The 21090-nt window shown below is 37.9% G+C and overlaps 2 protein-coding genes across 2 annotated transcripts; one reads left to right on the top strand and one right to left on the bottom strand.

The window, feature by feature from the left end:
• Nucleotides 1-1877: 1877 nt before the first annotated feature.
• On the bottom strand, nucleotides 1878-15664 carry drap1 (DR1-associated protein 1 (negative cofactor 2 alpha)). The gene is made up of 7 exons (XM_041779892.1): nucleotides 15458-15664; nucleotides 14798-14870; nucleotides 12935-13028; nucleotides 12347-12472; nucleotides 8740-8830; nucleotides 7817-7905; nucleotides 1878-3215 (listed from the first exon to the last, which is right to left on the bottom strand). Exons 1-7 carry the CDS (start codon nucleotides 15497-15499, stop codon nucleotides 3032-3034), a joined length of 699 nt encoding a protein of 232 aa, XP_041635826.1. The 5' UTR covers nucleotides 15500-15664; the 3' UTR covers nucleotides 1878-3031.
• A 1489-nt stretch (nucleotides 15665-17153) lies between these two features.
• On the top strand, nucleotides 17154-19841 carry c22h11orf68 (chromosome 22 C11orf68 homolog). The gene is made up of 2 exons (XM_041779758.1): nucleotides 17154-17244; nucleotides 18613-19841. Exon 2 carries the CDS (start codon nucleotides 18651-18653, stop codon nucleotides 19392-19394), a length of 744 nt encoding a protein of 247 aa, XP_041635692.1. The 5' UTR covers nucleotides 17154-17244; nucleotides 18613-18650; the 3' UTR covers nucleotides 19395-19841.
• The last annotated feature ends 1249 nt before the right edge of the window (nucleotides 19842-21090 follow it).

Consider the following 21090-nt stretch of genomic DNA (forward strand, 5'->3'; position numbering starts at 1 on the left):
ATAATGCTCAGCAGCCACGGTGTTTAAATTGCAAAGATGAACAAGCTGATGACAAGGCTATGTAAACTCTAGGGGCATACAGAAATAAAGCATTAAGTCTAGTGACCAAAACCAAGGGAAGTTTTTGACAGGTAGTAAAAGGAATTTTGGTCACTGAAGGTAACAGACATTTAGTGTCGTAAACAAGAAGACAGCCACTGCATATGCAGGTTTTTGGCACCAAAAGCATGTACTAGGCAAGGCTGAAGGTGGATGATGAACTGCAGTTATGCAAACTTGCATCAACTGCATAAATGCAAACTCACAGATCCCACTAAAAAAATTAAGCATAAATATCAGTTAATATTCACACTTAACTCATTACTGAAGCTAAAGAGCTGATTGCCTTGGTAAGATGGATGTTTAAAGACATACACAGACCAAAAAAAAAAAAAAAATTAAAAATGTTAAAAGATGAGACATAAATGTTTGAAATATAGTTACTTATATTTTCATTATCTTGTTTTTTTATGGAAATGGGGGTCCACAGAAAAAAAAATTTTCTCCTAGGGGAGGCTCACTCTCAGACACTTTAAAAACCCCTGCCCTATTACACCTTTAATTCTTTAGGCATACAACAAGTAATATGCCCTTATTACTTCCCCTATACTAGTGGTTCTCAACTGGTGGGTTGGGGCCCAAAAGTCAGTCGCAAAACCCTTTTTAGTTGGTCGCAAATGTGTGCCAGAAAAAAAAAAAAAAGTGACAAAATCTCTAACTACAGAAGCACTAAATGGACATACAATAATTTCATGAATGTATTTTTTTTTTCAAGATTTCTACCTAGTTATCTCCCTTTTGATGGGAAATAAAGCTGGTTTACCCAAGGTAACAAGGACATTTTTAGAGAACCTACCAAACTTTCAAGATATCTTAGGAAAATTGATGAAAATAAGATGTATGCATGCAAAGCTTTCTGCAATGATGTGCTTTTCTAACCTGTTTGTTTGTCCCGTCTCTTTGCTCGATACATTGTTTATGACCAAGGTTGTATGCCTCTCTTACACTAGATATGATGATTTAGGTCTTATGCCTTAAACCCTATATGATCTAGCAGTGTTTACCAACCATTTTTCCTTGAAGCTCCCCTACATGTACCTAAGAAAAGTGGAGACCCTCCAGGACCCAAGAGAGAAGCGACACACTGCTGTCAAAAATCAACATAGATTTTAATTGTTTCACTGATAAAACCCTATAAAGGCCTCTGCATGCTTTTCTTATCAAAAGACCTTTGTATGAACTACTTCATGACTGCTTTATCATGGTTTTAGTCAATCCTTGCAAATCTAATTTTGGCAGCTTCAGAGCAGACAAAGCCTTGCGCCGCCCCCATAATGACAGAGGTCAAGCTACAATGGAGGTAACATAACTGACTTTAATATAGTAAACTGCCCCATTTATAATGCAGTGAAGGCTATAATATAGGATATATGTTCTGTTTTATACACATAGAGAAATTAATACCTTTTTTTACTCCACAGCAATGGTGTTTTGTGGAAATATAGTGACTCACCTTTAAATTATTCACCCTTTCCAAATACCGTTTTTAGTCTTTTTCATGTCCTAAGAAATTTTAATTTTGCGTTTTTCTAATCATTCTCCTTAAACTTGCGATTTATGAAATCAACAAGGAAATCCACAAGAGAATAATGCACTTACAGCAACTTAACAGTGTAGACATGTATTAATGCCAAAAGCGAAATTTGATTTAAGACAACCTACAAGTCAAAATTAGACTTTTTAAAACAATAAAAGACTTTAAACTTTAAAAAATCATATTTTAGACTTCATAAAGATCTGCAAGAACCCTGCATGTACACAAAAAAACCCAAACAATGTTGGTTTTTAAATTGAAATATGAACTTTATTTCACCCATACAAAATAAAAAGAATGTTAAAAGTTTTACAATACAGTGTCAACTGTCTATTTGGAAACATTTCATACCGAGACTGACATGTAAATGGGAAGTCCCACCTCTGCTTTCAATTGATACTTTAAAACAAGCTAAAAGAGGGAAAAAATGTCGACAATAACGAAGAAAGTTGCTGAAATTTGTCAAAGGAGGGCCAGAATAGAAACAAAGGAGGACTAAAGACAACTTTAAAAACAAAGTTATGGTCCGAGTCACAGTATAAATCAGATGGGTGATTTGGGGGGGGGTTAACGGGTCGTATAAAATAATAATACAGACACTGAGAGCGCCAAAAACAACAACAAAGTGGAAGCTAATGATTAACCTGCTGATATGTTTGACTTCAGAGAAAGGTTTACAGTTCTCCTGGTAAAAACGTGAATTAAAAATACAAACTAATGCAAAGAAAAAGCTGTAGTTACTTAACCTATAGTAAAAATACACCTGCTTCCTTGTTTATGTTACAGCCTGACAATTGGACTGAGCAGCGAGTCGTGACAAAGCCGGGAAGTACGGCTCACGTTTGAACAGCAGTGTTTCATGGCCAATCAATAACACAGTAATAGAAGACTTTATCAGGGAGACAATGAGCTTCTTTTCCTTCAAAAAGTGCTGATTGCTCACTAAATACTTCCAAAAACGGTTGATTTTGCAATAAGACTTTGATAAACACCTATAGATTTCTCTGAGCCGGCCTAAATGTTTGAGTTCACTTCATTACGTCTACTACAGAGAATTTAAGAAAGTGCCAAAAGAAAAAAGCTACAAATAAACACAACCCACACCTATCCAGTCTGCAGGGGCTTGTGGCGAAATAACAGTGACGACTGCTGATTTTAATATTCAAAATAGAGCGACCGACTTGTTAAAAAACATCCTCCTCTACAATAAAATAAAACCTTTTTAAAAAAGAAAATTAAAACACATAATATACAGCCAGGTTCCTATTTCCTTATCCTGCAGCGGTGTCGTTCTTAGCCGGCTCCCGAGGGCTGTGATGAAGAGTCTTTCCCCGCTGCGGGTTCGTCTTAAGAAATCAAAAATTATGTTGAGTGTGTGGAAGAGGAGGGAAAAGGGAGCTAAGAGTCATAGTCTTCGTCGTCATCCTCGTTTTTGTGCGGCGCAGGAGCAGGGGGAGGCGGCACCATGCTCATCATGGAGGGGTGGGGCGTAAAGGCCATGCCGCCCTGGGGTTGAGCTGGAGCCATGCCGCCCATGGAGACCATGTTGCCCATCTGCATGTACTGAGGGGGTGCATTTGAGCTGTGGGGTGACAGGCAGAGGAGTTTAATTATCTCATACTAAAAAGAAAATGACGCAATGTACGCTCAACTACATGTTAGTCAGACTGATAATTAAATCGGACTTTTATTTTTTAGCTGGGTAAGGCGTGTCTTCATTTTTACAGAGTACCTCCAGTTTGAATGTTCTCAGTTAACCAGATTTAGTTTTTTTTTCTCATGTTTAGATCCAATTTTTTAAAATGTGATCAGACTGAGGATGCTTTCGTGATTCACCACTGCCTCCTCTGTATTTCTAGTAGAAGAACAGCGCCCTCTTCCTGTCTATCTCTATAAAACAATCCTTTGTAATGTGGCAGTTTTTTAAATTTAAAAATAGCAGCAGAGGTTTCCAGTTTTTAGACACGAAGAACTTTTTTGTCATGGAGAAAGGCAAAAGGGGAAGTTGTCTAGGCCTGTCTCACTGGGGGACCATGGAGGTTAAGAAAAATAGTCTACCCTTAATTCAATCAATGATAAACAAGAATTCCTTTACAGATAAATAGGGCAGCAACTAATTATTGCTGTAATTATCAATCAACGGGCCAAAAGCTAAAAATATGAGATTATAAAAAACATTTGCTAGGCTTTTCTACATCAAGACTAACAATGATAGAATAACACACAAAAAGGTATGAATGGTATGATATGGTATATGGTCTATCACATGTAATCCCCCTGAGCCTCACGGACACTCATGATGACAAAACTAACCTACTCTCAATGAAGGACTTTGACTTAAACAGGGGATACTGCCACTGTGTAGTCAGAGTACTTTTCCTGCCACCTCTGGCAAACATTTTAGCACAGAAGAGCGACACATTTAACCAAACAAACATCTTCTTATACACCTTTTCACAAACTTACACAGGCACAATTGTTCTACTCTTACCCTGTGCCCACAGCAGCATACCTCTCCTCTCTCCTGCTTGAATCTTGAAGGACATAAAAGACACCCCACAGGGGAAATATAATCGGTTTTGAATGTTCAAAGCTCCACCGCTTAGTTTTTTTATCCCGAGTCTTTCCCTACAATTTTCTATACGTAGCCCTGAGCCCTCAATGTTGACAAGACTTTGATTGTTTTATTCTAGAGATCTTTTATGGAGCTCTTTTCAAGTTTTTGTTTAATTTTGTTTTATAGGACTCTTACTATAGAAGATAATATAACAGATAATAACCAAGATAATTGGTACTCAGCTGCTCTATTACAAAGGTTTTTGACAGGTTTTGAAGACAGCACGGTCAATCTTGACCACCCTTTATTGGAGATATTGACGAAATATCTAAAAAAACCAGATACAAATTCTTTTTTGGCCCCTTTGCAATAGGTGAACTTCATTTGCACAACCCTTGAATGCACTATCCTTGTGGCGTTGATGATTTTCATTTGTTTTTAGAATGGAGGGCTGTATTCATTTTAAAGTTTTGACATTTTACATTCATTTTTTAATGTTCTCTTATGCACTTTATTATACTTTGAGATTCTTTTTTAATCAGTGTTGGTTACAAGCTGCTACTATGATGTACCTTGTCAATATAAACTGTGTTTTTAACTGTCTTTATACCACTATCTGTGAACCAAATTTCCCTGTGAGACAATAAAGCTCTGAACTGAACTGAGTGTCTCATTTCTCCTCACAATTTCCATCAATTATAAAGTATTACCATCAAAGAAATCAGTGGAAAGAATATTTGTCAAATGTCTGCATGTGATGCGAAGTTTCCCTCTGTGGCACCTGAGATGTGCAACACAACAAGCCCCTGAATAAATCTGTTGTCTACTCGTGAGCCAAACACAGTGGCACTGCACTGGCATGTGGCATCATTTGACACGCTTCAATCGCTGTCCTTAGGACACACCAATAGCATTGGTCAACAGTTAAACTCCCCACCAGACACTGCATGGCCAGGTGCTTGAAAGAGCAGAAAGCCCGGTCAGGGATTACCTACCTGCCTCACCGGGCAATTAAAAAAAAAAAAAAAAAGATTAGCAGGAGTGGTATTTCATCAGCAGCTGAGGCCTCTTGTCTATTCCACACCTCGAACAAAAGATGGTGCTACATTTCCTTTTCTGTGCCCTCAAACAGAGCTGCTCCTATGGCAAGAGAGATGGACAAAACAGCAGTTCTCTCTGGGAAACACTCTGCCAGCCCTGTCATGTCCTAGAGCAGAAGCAAGTGCCATGGCGTGGAGCATCTGCAGGCATCTGGCCACCGCTGGTGTGGGTTTGTTCATTGAACAAAATCGCCGCCTCCACAGCTGGTGCAAGTGTGTTTGGGCCTTAAAATGACCGATATCAGTGATGTTCATAGGAGTATGATTTTCCATCCCAATAAACGCAAACTATAAATGCATTTAGCCAACAAATCTATTCCAACAAATACATTCTGTGAACCAACTTTGCCCTGTAAAAATGAAATCTGGTTTGAGACTCTGCCTCTGGGCAGGTTTATCGGCATTTTCTAGATTATATCAGTGCTGAACCGCACAGTTTCTATGAGAAGCTGTCAGTGTTCTCAGCTATTTATTTTAGAGAAGAGTGTTGTGGCAAAAAGGCAGCAGTCAGACACGGGACGGTAGCAGGTGGCTGTGTTACAAGCGTTTGACTGGATTGTAGGCCAGAACTGTTTAAAATGGTTGATGATCAGTTCAATTCCAGATGATGAAGGGGTTCAGATTTAACCCTTTAACCTGCTAATGCATGCATCTCTAATTATTGACTTATCAATTAATTGTTACAGCCTTAGACCTAAATATTCACCATTGGTTTTAAATACAAAAAGATATACACATTCATGGTTGTCACAGTAAAATGTAGCTTGTTGTCATCAGGAGGCATGGCATTAATGTCCACAGCTATGCTGACCACACTCAGCTTTATGTGTCCGTGTCTCCTGATGACACAAGGCCACTTGATGCCCTATTTAACTGTATTTTAGATATCAAATCATGGATGGCAGAAAACTTTTTACAGCTCAACCAGGACAAAACTCAGGTTTTAGTAACTAGTGCAGGAGACAAGAGAGAGAAACTGGTCAGCAAACTCCAAACATTATCTTTTAATCCGTGTGAGCAGGCTAAAAATTTTGGTGTTTTATTTGATTCAGAGCTGAATTTTGAACGGCACATACAGGATATTACCAAAAAAGCATCTTATTATTTTAAGAACATAGGCCGAGTGTGGCAGTTTCTCTTTCAAGCCAATCCAGAGACATTAATTCATGCTTTTATCACCTGTAGAATTGACTATTGTAACACTCTTCTTTCTGGTCTCCCTGAGAAGAATATTTCACACCTGCAGCTGCTCCAGAACTCAGCTGCATGGCCACTGACGAAGCCCAGAAAGAGAGATCACATTACACCAATTTTAAGGTCTCTGCATTGGCCACCAGTCTGTTTTGGAATTGATTTTAAGATTCTTTTACAGGTTTTAAAAGCTCTTAATGATCTTGGCCATTCTTGTTTATCTTATTTGCTTTTACTCAATGAGCCCAGTAGTAGTAGGCCTTCAGGAAGTTCTCTGTTAACAGTCCCCAAAGTAAGAACTCAAACTTACAGTGAGGCATCTTTTTATTACTACGGCCCCCGTCTGTGGAACAGCTTACCAGAAGACCTGAGGGCTGCACCTGCTGTTAAGGTTTTAAAAATAAACTCAAGACCTACCTTTTTTGTCTGGCCTTTAACTAAATTTTAGATCATCAACTTAATTTGTTTGAGTGTTTTAGCATTTATTTCTCTCTAGTTTTAATGTCAGGATTGTCTTTTAGTAGCTTATCCTCTTGTCATAGTTTATAAAGTTCTCTTTATGTCTTATTATTATTTTTAGTGCTTTTATTCCTATTTTAGTATCTTTGTTCTGTTTTCATTTCATTTTATGTGCCTTTGTTTTTACGTTTTAACCTAACCGCCAGTGTTTCCTCATTCTGAATTTTAAGATGGCGTTTCTAGTTGTCTGACTACTCAATGTGCTTAATGATATACTTGCCAATGTTGTGTTTGGATTGTGGGGTGGGGAAGAGGGGACAGGGATGGGGAAACGGATGGGTAGGGAGGGGTGGGATAGGGTGGAGTCATACATTTTTTTTTATATTTTATTTGTGTGTAAAGCACTTTGTGCTACATTGTTTTGTATGAAAAGTGCTATACAAATAAAGATTGGTTGATTTTAAAGTATAAACTCTTGTTCCCTTAGCTGTTGGACTGTCTGTCCCGCTCAGTCCCACAGCCTGGATGGAAAAAGGGTCATGTTATTACCTGTTATTGTTATTATTATTATTATTATTACTCTTGTTCACAAATTTTCCATGGTTATCTTTATAGTGCACATTTTGACTTAGCTTGAAATGTCAGTAGTAGATACCTGCACTCATTTTATGCATTATAAAACTGCATTATCATTAACAACCTTTTATATGCAACAGCTGTCCTGAATGGGCTAACACTGGCAAATGCAGAGTGGTTTAAAACATAGCCCTGTATACCAGTGAATTTTGATCGATCAAGATGTTTTTTCGCGTAGTTGGATGAGCTGGTTTTGCCATAGGTGGACATGGAGTCTCTAAAACACAGCGGGTCTCGTACCTGTGGAACCTGGATGCAGCCTGCAGATTTGTGCTTGACTGAGAGCCGTCCTCCTCATCTCCATCTGTCTCACTGTCTTCAGATTCGTCCTGTTTCCAACAGAGACATGAAAATCATGAATAAAGTGAGCCTTTTCTTTAACTTAAACATGTTCTTTGAACAGAGGAAGTCAAATAAGTTGTAAAACTGTTGGAAAACTATCAGTGATTCCACAGTCTACAAAGTTTAGTGTCTTTACTCCTAGAAAAAGTAATGTACAAACTCTTGTACCTTTGCCATTTTCTCTGTTACACTTTCCTGTTTTTATACTACATAAATTGAGGATTTAGGTCGCTGATGGGCTGGGCTCCAGAATTAACTAGAAAAGCACTCAGAGAGTGCAGACCTCCGCCATTAGCCCTATCTCCCAATAGTAAAGAATCCTTTAAAAAATTCCTGGATCCAAACAGTGATCCGGATTAGTCCCAAAATCTAATCAGTTCTTCCTTATGCCATTTCTGACATTTCCTGAAAATTTCATGAAAATCCGTCCATCACTTTTTGAGTCATGTTGCTAACAAACAAACAAATAAACGAACAAACCCATCCATCACCTCCTTGGCGGAGGTAAAAATATAAATAAAAAGACATTCTTAAATAAAGGAGGGTGCCAATGGCAGGTTTACTTTCAGGAACAGAGCCCTTAAAAAGTGTGTGGTGAGCTCTGTTGGCTTTAGTCTGCAACAGAAACATTAGAAACATATGATCCTTCATTTATCTTGATAACACATAAATCAGATAAATATTTTAAAAGCTTTAATAACTGCTAGCATGATGATAAATTCTCTTCTCAAAATATCTCACTGTGTTGAGATTCTTGTAAAAAAACACAAAAATAACACTGATGATTGCTGTAGGTCTGCATGCAGAATCAAACCTCCTACCTCTTGCTCTGACTCGGTGCCAGACAGCTTCTTGTCCTTGCCTTTGGAGCCAGCTCCTCCGTTCTTGCGGCCAGACCCTGGTTTTCGACCCCTGCTCAGAAAACAAAGGAGAAACCAAATGCTGTGTCAAACAAGCTGCTGTTTCAGCTTTTGAGGGATGCTTGTTTCGGAGAGGATTCAGTCACAGTCAAGGCAAAAGATTGAGCAGAAGATACGTGACTATTTGCTGTTTGGTTACTGTCCTGCAGCATAACTCTGCATCATTTCCATAAACAGAGATGGGAACGATGCTGCTGGAAATTACTTTCAGCCATTTATATTCAAAGGCGCTCAGCATCTCTCATTCCCACAGCTGAGAAAAAGTTTCTAAATACTCTTTGCTTACAACCACTTTAAATTGAATCACAATCCAATCAGCCACACTTTAGTGAAAAAGTCTTCTAACTTGTTTAATTTATGTGAAATTCTTTGCCGAGCGCTCTGCCTCAGTGCCATGGTTTGATTTGACAGTCAATACCGCTTTTTCTTCACTACAATCCTCAATAATTAGTTCTCCCTCTGCAGAGATGAAAAAACCTGCTCTCTCTTGTACTTCTTTTTTTGTAATTAATCTATAATCACAAAACAAACTTTGTTTTAGTCGATACCAATTACAGGAGTAGATGTTCCTGGAAAAGCTAAAGGTAGCTCTTCTTGTCTTTAGAAAGGCAAAGCCCTGTTTGAGATCAGTTATTCATGTCCAAGGTTTCAACCAACAACTAAATATCAAATAAAAAACCGTAACACCCACATAGATGAGTCATACTTGAGCCCTAATTAAAGAAACCAGTAATGATCCCCAGACTGATCCAGAACTAGTCATTATCAGATGATTTTCATTAAAAATATGTGATCAATAGATCGGATTTATATGTTTTCTATTTCACATACTATTTTTTATGATCATTTTTTGCTATTTCATCCTGCTTGCATCCACCACGCTATCCTACTTTCACTCTATTTTTATACTTTTAGCCTTTAAAGAGGTAGTGAACACTTCTACATCTTTTTCAGCTGCTTTACCTTTAGTAACGCTGGTGCTGGAGCCAACAGCCCGAACAGGTAGTGCTCAGGACCACCACGGCCCACCACCACAATACAGCCTGCTTCAGGGGACTCTGGGGGAGGAAAAGTCCTCCACCTCAAATATTGCTCTGAGGCAGCAGCGCTATGGGACTCTGGCTGAATCTCAAACTCCTCCCTGAGCCTTGAGCCCTTATTGGCTTAACTGACTGCACCTGGAAAGTGATTGAGTGCATGAGGCTGCAAAAGGGCTTGAAGTGGTAGAAACAAGAATGGGACAGCCCTTTGTTTTTTTTGTTGACAATCGGCATCTTGCAGAGCTAAAAACAAAGATAAAAACAAGCGTGCCTCACCTATAGACCTGTTTTCTCAGTGGATGAAGGCTGTTTTATATAATATACTTGCAGAAAAAATACTTCTTTTTTGGAACATCCATCCCTTTTGCACCTTCCATGTTTTTTGTTTACAATTTCACTCTTTTCACTTAACTTTTGTAGCATTTACCGGTGGGCATTCCCCGATAATTCCTGTCATACATCACAGTGCAATGAACTATGGGTAGTTCCCTCACACTAAGTCCGCAGAGATGCCCACTCATGGAAAGGGTGCACAAAGGGCTCAAAAAGTCAGCGAGAGATCCCTCACGCACTTTATGATTTGACAGTGGGACAGCCTTAAGCCCTTACAGGCTTAGCAGGAGCGCACCTAAAAGTCAGTGAGTGTGTGAGTGTGGATATTGGGATTGGGCCTCTGTGTCACTTTCTGGCAAGGGGACGTCACTGTCACTCCCGCCTCATCTGGAAAACCCCGTCCTTTTCCCCTCCCTCCTCTCAGTACCAAACTGCTCACTTTCTGTGCATTTTTCAAAAGTCTTAAGTGGGCGGAGTTAGCTCTGAGCTGGGGGTTTACTTACACTTTAAACATTGATTTGCTCATCCATATACCGTCATATAAATATTGTAACAACCCTTAGTTACACAATGTAGATGTTCATGATGCATGTTTATGTTGAGGTTACTGTTGCTTTAAGACCACATGAATGTAGCACACTGATTGGCTGCTGATATGTGAAGCTGGGATGTTGTGGGAAGTGGGGAGCCCCCGTGTTGTGCGAGGACTGAGAGGGAATTCGAGTTGGCATGGGTTACGGTCGGAACAGTAGCCCTGTTTTAGTGCATTCTGTATGCTCAGTTGCAAGAAAATAAAGCCGTCCTGCAAAGAAATAAACTCTCTGGTACTTCCACAAGGAGTGCAGATGTTATGTTTTTGGCATGCAGGGTCCTAAGGATCTAATCTGGGGCTGAAGGGCAGTGTCAAGCTCGATACATGTTGACACACACGTCGCTCTGCAGCCAGTGTAAAGCTTGATAGTATCTCATTTTCTGGCCTTTTTACCAAGGTTATTACTAACTATTTATTTATTTAAGCTTTATTTAAGTCTCAAAAATCATCAAGGTTTCCCTCAATTACAATGACATCCAGATACAAACAGAAAAATGATGCTCAGATAAAACAATCACATACTGTAGTGCAATGATTTGAGAGCATTTCCTTAAAGTGCCCAAAAGAAACTAAAATGCCAATCTTGAGTTTCCTGACAATTGTTCCACATTTTAGGAACATAAAAGCTAAAAGCAGTTTTCCCAAATTTAGAGTAAACCCTCAGGGCCTGCAGCATTAAGCAGTCAGTAGAGCGAGTGTTATAATGTCCAGCGGTCAAGTTCAGGAACTAAATAACTAAAACTAATTCAAAAATCAATTTTGTTAACTGAAACTGAATAAAAACTAAGCTTTACCAAATAAGGAAAACAAAAGTAAACTGCATAATGCGCTTACATAACTAAAATAAGATAAAAATAGAGACAAAATATCCTTATTTTAATTTTAGTTTTTGGCACAACTGTACTGACTGGCACCTAAATCTGAGTCTGTGGAGAGTAAAATGGCCTGAATTGATTGGTTAAGACTTCACACAGTAGTTTCATGTTGTATTCAAACATCACCTTTAAATAAATAAAATGGTAAAAAAAAGAGTAGCCTGTTTGAATATGATTTAAAAATTTATGATGTTCGCTCTGCCCAGTAAAATATGCTGTTGACTGAATAAAGATGACTCCTGTGCTCGTTTATCAGGTTATACTGTCACCTGTAGAAAATCCCAGTGTACTACAAAGCTAAGTAGACTAACCAACTACTAAACCAGCAGCTATTTCAAAATACTAAATATATCGGCATCAACAGCAGAGCTATTAAGACCTCTATTTCTCTTTTAGTCATGTATTGTTTCACAATTAAAGGTGGAATATTTTCCTTTACAATTTGAAGACAAAGCAGATTTACAAGCTGCTAAAAAGGTATCACTGCTTATCAGAGAGAAATCTAATCCAAAGTAAACAAGACTTTATCTACATGACAAAGCATTCAGAAACTGCCAATACTGGAGTGTCCAGGTGATGGCCTTGAAGTGTCGGCTTGGAAATCCTTGATAGATAAAACATGTTAGGGTGTGAGCGTGATTGTGTTTTTTAGAGAGCGAGAGAGATACCTGCGTGAGACTTTTTCTCCTCCCCCTTCTGTGTGGTTCTCGTCACCCTCGCCCTGCATGTCCGGCACCGTTGCCACCAGATCTTTCAAGAAATCAAACTGTTGCTCCAGCTCAATGCATTGCTTCCTGTGAACAAAGCGTTATACGTACATCTGAGATTAAGAACAACACAAGCAAAGAGAAGAGAAGAGAAGCGCAAGTGAGTGCCACAGAGTGCTTCAAGTCCCTTTGGATGCAGGTGCTGCCATGCAGTGTTAGCAGCAATTCATATGATGTCCAGAACCTTTTTTTTTTATACACAAAGATCTTATATTGATTTCCACTTCATCTGTGTCAAACAGACGTGCTTTCAACACAAGGGGCTTACCAGTGAGTTACACATTAACTCAGTAACACTGTCAAGGTAACACTAAGATCACTGATACTCCCACAATGATTCTTTCATGACACTTAACATGTCTTAATCTACAGCCATAGGAAAAAAAGATATAACACCTCGGCTACATGTTTCCAATATCATGGATATTTGGTATTAACATCTGTTATTATCCAGCTCTAACTCCAGCACACACATAGGAACATACTTACAGATGTGATGTTGTCATTGTCTTTGCATTCCTAGTCTGGGTGACATGACAGGCCTTTGTAAGCAGCGATTCCAAAAAAAGCTCCAGGGCTCTCGCTGATGTCTACATTAAGGAGAAGATGCAATGGCAGCTTGCAGTTACGCTCCTAAATGACATAAATTTACTGGCACGATCTAGTTCAGTGTGTTTAAATTGGTGTGGCAAGACACACTGTTGTGTCTAGAGGCAGGCATTTGTACAACCATATGATGCTATAACTGAGGACACTTTAAACATGTGGTAAAGAGGGTATTTTGCATGGGTATGAACATGATGTGCCTTGAGAATTTGGCTTGATCTTAGGTGTAACTGAGGCAAATTAAGTGTGAAAACCACTGGTCTAGTTTCATGCTGTTTCAACTGAGATCAAAAGAATTTGTCCTAAAAGCTCAAATCATGACAAGTCTTTTTGTGCTTCTGTGCTTTGGGATGCAAACATAATGATGAATAAAACAGATGCCACACTTACAAATTCCCAATTGGTTATTGACTAGCTGAAATAGAGCTTATTTACAATGCTTATAAAAATTACATTTTCACATCTGACTTTAAAACTCTGGTACAGTACCAGTTAAAAAAAATGATGCTTTTGATACAACTGAAGCATAAAAATTATGTTTTATGCACCCAATACTGGGTGAATTCTTCTTATAATTGCCAGAACCTGTACGCAATCCATGCGAATTGCACAAATATGCAACGTAATTGTAGAGTTTACACTGTTTTTTTTTTTGGGGGCTTCTATCACCTCCATCTGCTTGCCTACAGACAACCTGACAACACCAATCTCAACATCATTCAATACAGCAAATAAAAGCATTGTTGGCAATTTCAATCAGGTTTCTCTCTTTGTTCATTATGCTTGTTATTTTTTTGCCATGTTATTTCACAAATTTAAAAAGAAAATGTGATGGAAAGTCTGTAGTTCTTAAGAGCTTCTGTACTTTTTATACATACTTGTCTGTTCAACATCTCTGTGAATAAGGGCGCACCCTCAGTGATTTGCAAGTCTATTGAAAAACATAATAACTCAGTTCAGTTAAGACACTCACAGACAGCTGAGTGGTAAACACAGAAGTCATCTGCACCTTTTAAATGATCACTTACTTCTTTCTCAATCCATAACAAGTTCCTTTTCTCTGTGGTGAAGTTATGTTAAAATCTTTGATCTAGCTCTAAAGGCAGGTGTGTATCTCAAGACGAAGTCAATAACCACAAGTTAAAGACAGTAGCAAAATCCAAATTGACAATGAAGAAGAAAACAAAGCAAAATAGTGGAGTTGTAATATGATGAAAAAGCTGCAATATGTATCATGATTAACTACAGAAATTCTGCAAAATATTCTGGTTAAAGATTTTAAGCTTTTGACAGCCCAATATTCAATACTTTCAATACAGGAATGCTATATTTTGAATAGTTTACAAAAAATCCTATTTTCCTTGTTTCTGTTTGTTTTTTCCTATCAAAAATAACTAAGAATGGGATTAAAAAAAAGATCAATTCTTTCAATGTTACAACTGATATCAAATTTGCAATATGAGTCAAAAAGATTGCAATTAAATATTTTTTTTTCAAAACAGCACAGCCCTAGTTTAATTTATCTCTTAAGTGTGTTGGAAGATATAAGCTGATACTGACAGCTGATGCATCGAATGTCAATATTGGCAGAGATTTCTGCCTTTGCTGATAATCAGCTTTTTGACATATCTGCCAACACTTTAATCATGCAGATGATATTATGCATCCCTACTGGCTTCTTCATTCAGAAACTCATTCAGATAAGGAAATAATAGACTTCTGGAAGTTATTTTGCAGCAAGGATACAAATAATAACAGGTACTGCAGCAGCCACTTTTCCTATTTCTTCATCTGTCTGCATAATCTTCTTAATCCGTGCCTGCAAAGGAGAAACAATTAGTGTGTTTATACAGTACATCTCATTATAGTTGGATAAAATTACTAATTTCCATCACTCAAGGGATAATTCAAGTACATAAATGTTATTTGTTTTACCACTTTATAGTAACAATACCACACATTTAAGCCATCTAAGGAGACATTTAATTTCACGCATTTTCAAAACTAATTCTACCCACCATCATATACAAAGTCAGCCACATTTAAACACTATACATGTGTCCAACGTTGAGAAAATGTGCACCAGACAACAGATTATCAACGTTTAGCTATAGTTAGCATGTCATGCTAAAAACAACGTTGATTGGTTCCCTCGCATGCTACCTCGTACACACCTATTAGTAATACAACAATAGCCAGGGTGCAAATTAAGGCAGCTAAGTGAAGGGAACTCACAGCTTCAGTACCACTATATACTATAACGTATATTTAGTTGTTAGTTGGTTCGATGCTAACCCTTTATGAGACAAAACAGGCCAAATCTCATTCAAGCTAGCTACACAAGTTAGCTTCCTATTGGCTAACGGTAGCAAGTTCTAACACCGGTTCAGCAAAGTTTGAACTTACCGGAGGGAATCTGGCGTTGTATTTCTTCTTTTTGCTGGGCATGGCTGCTAGACCTGGCTGGATACGCTAAAATAAAACTCAAACTGTTCTGGGGTATTATTCTATATCATATAAATCACCTCCAGCGCGCTCTCACATTTAGATAACCGGAGCTAACCGGCTAACTCGTTAGCAGTTCGTCGTCGTCACTCGTTCTCTCGCTGGGTTCACGTGGCGGCAGAAGAATCGAAAAAATCATGCTGGGCCGAGTGGAGTAGCGAGTGTGGAGTTCGCATCAGGGTGTTGCTGGTTGAGGTCCGAACAAAAACAGGGAGAGTTGGTACACATTTTAGTCTTCGGTGCAGCGTTACAGCAGAATACGGAGGACACTAGTATATGCTAGCTAAGTGACAAAAAAGCATTTTATTATTTAACGTATAACATTTTATACGTATTTGTTGACTGTGCACGGTATGTAATTGTACAGCTAGTTACAGTCAACTACGGGTTAATTTATTATTAAAACAATATACTTAAAATGGTCTTTTATTGCGTCTTAATTAGAAGATCAACCCAAAACCTAGGAACTCCTGGCATCCGAGCGGTACGTGAATGCGTGGTTTTGCCTTGCTGGTGAATTCTGCTCCCCGGGGTCTCAGCGCCGTCATGTTCGAGGAATGGTTTTCTCGCTACTCCTGAGATCGTTTGCAAAAAAATAGTAAATTCCTCACTTATTTGATACAGTTTCAACAAGTTAACATATTAGTATATTCGTGGTTGAGGACTGAATATGTAGAAAATTCTACAATAATGTCGGTTACAGAGGCGTAGGCAACATAATTAAACCAAGTAACTTTTGTAGCAGCCCTTCGTGATATTATTGGATAAATTACACGTCCATAAATTCCAGAAAACTCTCCCACATAGCATTCAACACGGAACGTAAAAGTTACGTTGAGACCAATAAAGTGATCAATAAAAACTGTCACACTTTGAACCGGTTGATAGATTTATTCAGAGATAAGGATTCTGACTTTCTCCAACCCCTGTTAACTATTAAATATTTTGTTTATTTAATTTATTTCCTCTTCAATTTTCTTTCTTTTTAAAATAAGTAAAATAAAATATATATAAAATATATTTTCGAACTATATTTTCTGATGCAATGCACCTTATTTTCTTAATTGTTACTGCACTGTACTAATATGCTTCAATGTATTATGCATTGTTTCTAAAATAAAGATTGTTGAAAAAAATACAACGCTTCATACACATACGACATGTGTAACACATTTTGAGAACCAAGACGTTTCGTGTAACTTTTTGTGCGTCATATTTATCGAAAGAACAAGAAATTCAGGATAAGTTCGGTAGCCTATGGTCAAATAAATATTACGTTGAATTTTTCACGTAGCCTTTCGATACACCGGAACATCACAGGCGGCCAAGGCAGCCTGGTGTGACGGTCTAAAAAGCAACCGTGTTAATAGGTGACTTTCTCACTTTCAGCCAAATTTGTCCGTCATTGTTGTATTCACAATACATGATTGAGACCGGGGTGTCCCCACGAATGTTACCCCTCTCAACGAGGACGTATTCATTTGTTTAAAGGCGCAATTGCTATGCAACTTTCCCATCGACCGTAGAAAGAATGAACTTTCCGCTTTTAATGTATGCCGTAACTACGACAACCTCAGACCCATTCGGCTGGAAGTCGCCAGCTAACACGGTAACGATCTAAACCATAACACAGACCAAGCTAGCGCCTGTACGGAAGAATACTGACAACAAAACTTACATCCCTCTAGGTACGTCTGTCTTTAAATATGGAAATAACTAACATGCTTACTATGTTTCAACGACAGACATGTATGTTGTAACATTACAGTTAACATTAAATCCTTACTATTTTTATTATCGCATTTATTAGGAAGATGGTGGAAGGCTGGTGAGGTAGCTAGCTAGCTAGCTAGCCCCTCTGTCATTGGTGTAGGGCAGTTAAAAATAATTCTGCATGTATCCATATCTGGGTGTTTGGTTACAACAGTATACAATACAGAACAAAAGAAGGGGTTAAGTTATTTTGTGGACGAGTAAACGGTGTACAAGTTTAGCATTAAACAAGTGTTGCTAATGTAGCAGGCTAGTTAGCATAAACATCCGCAGGCTGTCCAGCTGTCCATTACTGCCTCGGTTTAGACCCATGAAAAACTCTTAGATAAATTAGATTAATCTAATTTAGTCAGTAATTAAAGTATATCACAACATGTCGGTTTTGTTTGCAGCATTGACTGATATAGACTTACTTTTAACTAATAATTCAGGCAACAGGTCGACATAATTGATTTACAGTCATTAGTAGTTCATGAGACCGTTAACCGACATTTGGAACGATATGCAATTATTTTGACATACAATATTTACTTAAAACGTCAAAAGTAAAACTGCATAATCATTAAAATGAAGGAAAATAAAAATGCAACAATTCAGTCCAAGAGAAATGGCACAGAGCAACATTGTAGCAGCAGAAAAACATGAGGAAATCACTGTGTCAGTGGCACCCAGGATTACGTACTGATTGGCTGGTAATCATGTGACATCTAGCCAATCAGATTGTGTTGTATCCAGGTCAATTGTTGAGACTGTAGAGTGATAATAAAACCAAGGGAAAGAAATGCTTTGCAATAAAACAAGAGTACTGCACTTTTTGATTAACTTTATTGATTATCTATAAAATAAGACACAGATACTGATAATCAAATATCAGTAATCTGTTAGGTCTATAATTGGTCAACCCCTAATCCAAGCCATCAATTTTGCTTAATATCTCTTGTTTTAAGATGTTTTCGGAACTTGTCTTGTAAATGTGACATAAAATAAGTGTTACTGGATATTTTTGACTTGTTATGCACCTGCTGGATTTGCGTATTCGAATTTGACTGCATTGACACATCTCAAAAAAGTAGGGGCAGGGCTATGTTTACCATTGTGGAGCATCTCTTCTTTTAACAACAGTATGGGTTTGAGTTTTAAAAATCATTGCATCCTGTTTTATTTATATTTTACAATGTGTCCCAACTTTTTTAGGACAAGTGTTGTAAAACAGCCTCACTACCACTACTTCTACCAGTACTAAAAATGTCAAGATTCCTCATATTTTTTCCTTCTATTTGCAGGCTCCAGGACCTTTAAATAGGCTCATACTGACAGCATCATGGAGGAGGAAGAGGGCCCTGTAGATGGCGAGATGGAGACCCCCTATGCTGCAGAGGCTTATGCAGCTGAAGCCATGGCTGCAGACATGGACCCCTGGATTGTGTTTGACTCCAGAAAAACTCCCAGATCTGAGTTTGACAGTTGGTTGGAGAGCAACAGGCCCTCGCAGGTGTGCAGGTTTGGTGACGAGGAGGGCGGCGTTAGCCCCGTAGGGTGGATTGCAGTGCTGGGCACAAACCACTGCCCCAGCAGCGGGGATGTTGTTGGCCTCCAAGAGAGCTGGGAGAAACTTTTGGCCAGTGGTCGGCCCGTCACCTTTCAGACGGTGAAAGAGCTGGCCCTGAACCACGGCGTACTCTCAGGCAAATGGCTCATGCACTTGGACGCTGGCTTCAAGCTGGACCATGCCTGGGAGTGCGTGGCCCGAGCAGCACTAGATGGCAAGATTTCCCTCGTTAAAGTCAGCCCCCATGATCCCAAGGGAGGGGGCAGGCAGGTGATTTGTGCCTATAACCAGAACTTCACTGAAGAGAATGAGGTTATCAGGCTGGACTCGGTTATCCGTGCCACAGGCGTCAAATGTCCTCTCTCTTACAAGCCTGATGTGTACACATACCTGGGAATCTACCGAAACAACCGCTGGAAGATCTGCCCAACAATTTATGAGAGCAAATTCGACCTAGAGTGCGTCCCTAGGCGCTCCCACATTATCAACAAAGTTACTAATCTTGAGGTAACATAAGCCTGTTAGACTAGGAGGAAAGCTTTGAAGGACAGGTGACTGAGGCAGCTTTTTGTGATGCCATGAGCTGTGATGTGCAGTGAAACTTAATGACTGACATGATTTTGTCGGAGGTTGAATTTTCACCACGAGTTCTTCCTTATTTTTGCAACAAGAGCACTAAGTCTTCTCATTCTGTGATTATTTCAAAGTGACCTGAGGTAATGTCACGGTTTTTTTTTTTGGTTTTTTTTTTGTATTCTTGAGGTTTTGACTTAAACAAACTAACACTTACCAGACGAACAGATTGTCTGAAGAAAGCTTTGGTTTTTCAGCATGGAGGGAAATATGCATTGAATGAAGAATTTCTCTTTTACAGTTTACATATGTCTCATTGTTTGGCTTTATATTTTTTTGGTTTGTACTAAATCAAGACAACAGAATTGCCAAATAAAATCTGCTTTTGAACACCAAGTTGATGTGTTGTTTTTTTGTTTTTTTTTTAAACAGGTGTTTAGTATGGTGGCCCTGAAGGTCAACTGCAGAAATTTCATGAAACAGGAAAACCATTTGTAAAATGCAAAAACATTTTAAAATTTGCAAAAATAATTTGTAAAACACATTTTTATTTATAAAATAATTTTGGAATTCACAAAACGTTTTCTATTCCATTTTTTTTGCTTTGTATAAAACTTCATGAAATTCTTTTGTGTGTCATGAAAAGTTTTTAGATATTTTTTAGAAATAAGCTTGTATTTCTTTTTTTTATCTCTTTTTTGCAATGCCTTTGCATTTTTCTTTTAGTGACATACTTTGTACTTTTTTCTTTTTTTGCATTCTACTGAAAGCTGTGGCATTTCATGAATGTTTTTCAGTGGTTCATAAAATGTCATGCATTTTCAGAAACAATTTTGTAATCATGAAATTTTTTGCGTTGCATGAAATGTTTTTTTTAAGAGTGTGTTTTTGCGCTTTCAAGATTTTATTCAGTGGTATGTTTGCATGCCGTCAATTTTTATTTTACTACATTTTTTGTTTCGTGAAATCATTTTACATTTCACGTAAGGTTTTTGTGTTTTGTGAAATATTTTTGCATCTTACATTTTTTTGTTGCATTTTTGAAAAACATTTGAATTTCATGAATGTTTTTTGGTGATTCGTTTAATGTTTCTATATTGTCAAAAACATTTTTTGTTTTCTAATGTTTTTGCATTTCATAAAATGTTCATGTTTTTATGATTTTTATGACTTTTTGCATTTCATTAACTTCTTTTTTTTTCTTTTTTTTTTGTTTAGTTTTGAGAAGTTTTTGTGCTTTTAGATTAGGGTTTTTTTTCAGTCCAGTGAAACATTTTTGTACTCTGTAAATTGTTTTTGCGTTTCATTTTTTTCAGTTTCATTAAATAATTTTTATATTTTAAGTAAATCTTTTTTGCATTTCATAAAACCTTTTTTTTTTGCAAAACTGTTTTTGTTTAATGTATTGGCATTTTATGAAATATTTATTACATAAATTATTTTTGCATTGAGTTGAATAATTTTTGCAGTTAACCCTGAGGGCCACCACAGTTGTGGAATTGTAAACATATTTTAGGACATGTTTTGCCTTTTTATTTCAAGACAAGAAACTATGATAGGAAAGCAAATCTTTCATATGATCACAGAATAATTAGCGGGGAAATTTATTTGTAAGCTTGATACCTTGTTTGGCTGTACT

This window comes from Cheilinus undulatus, linkage group 22 (genome assembly GCF_018320785.1).
Source record: "Cheilinus undulatus linkage group 22, ASM1832078v1, whole genome shotgun sequence".
Lineage (NCBI taxonomy): Eukaryota > Metazoa > Chordata > Actinopteri > Labriformes > Labridae > Cheilinus > Cheilinus undulatus.

Excerpts from the sequence above, each read along its gene's own strand:
- c22h11orf68 (XM_041779758.1), top strand. The coding sequence starts at position 18,651 with ATGGAGGAGGAAGAGGGCCCTGTAGATGGCGAGATGGAGACCCCCTAT.
- drap1 (XM_041779892.1), bottom strand. The coding sequence starts at position 15,499 with ATGCCCAGCAAAAAGAAGAAATACAACGCCAGATTCCCTCCG. Across the intron at positions 13,029-14,797 it reads TGCAGTACCTGTTATTATTT|CGAGAGCCCTGGAGCTTTTT; the intron begins GTATCCTTGCTG and ends TGTAGACATCAG. Across the intron at positions 3,216-7,816 it reads GCTGCATCCAGGTTCCACAG|CTCAAATGCACCCCCTCAGT; the intron begins GTACGAGACCCG and ends GTCACCCCACAG.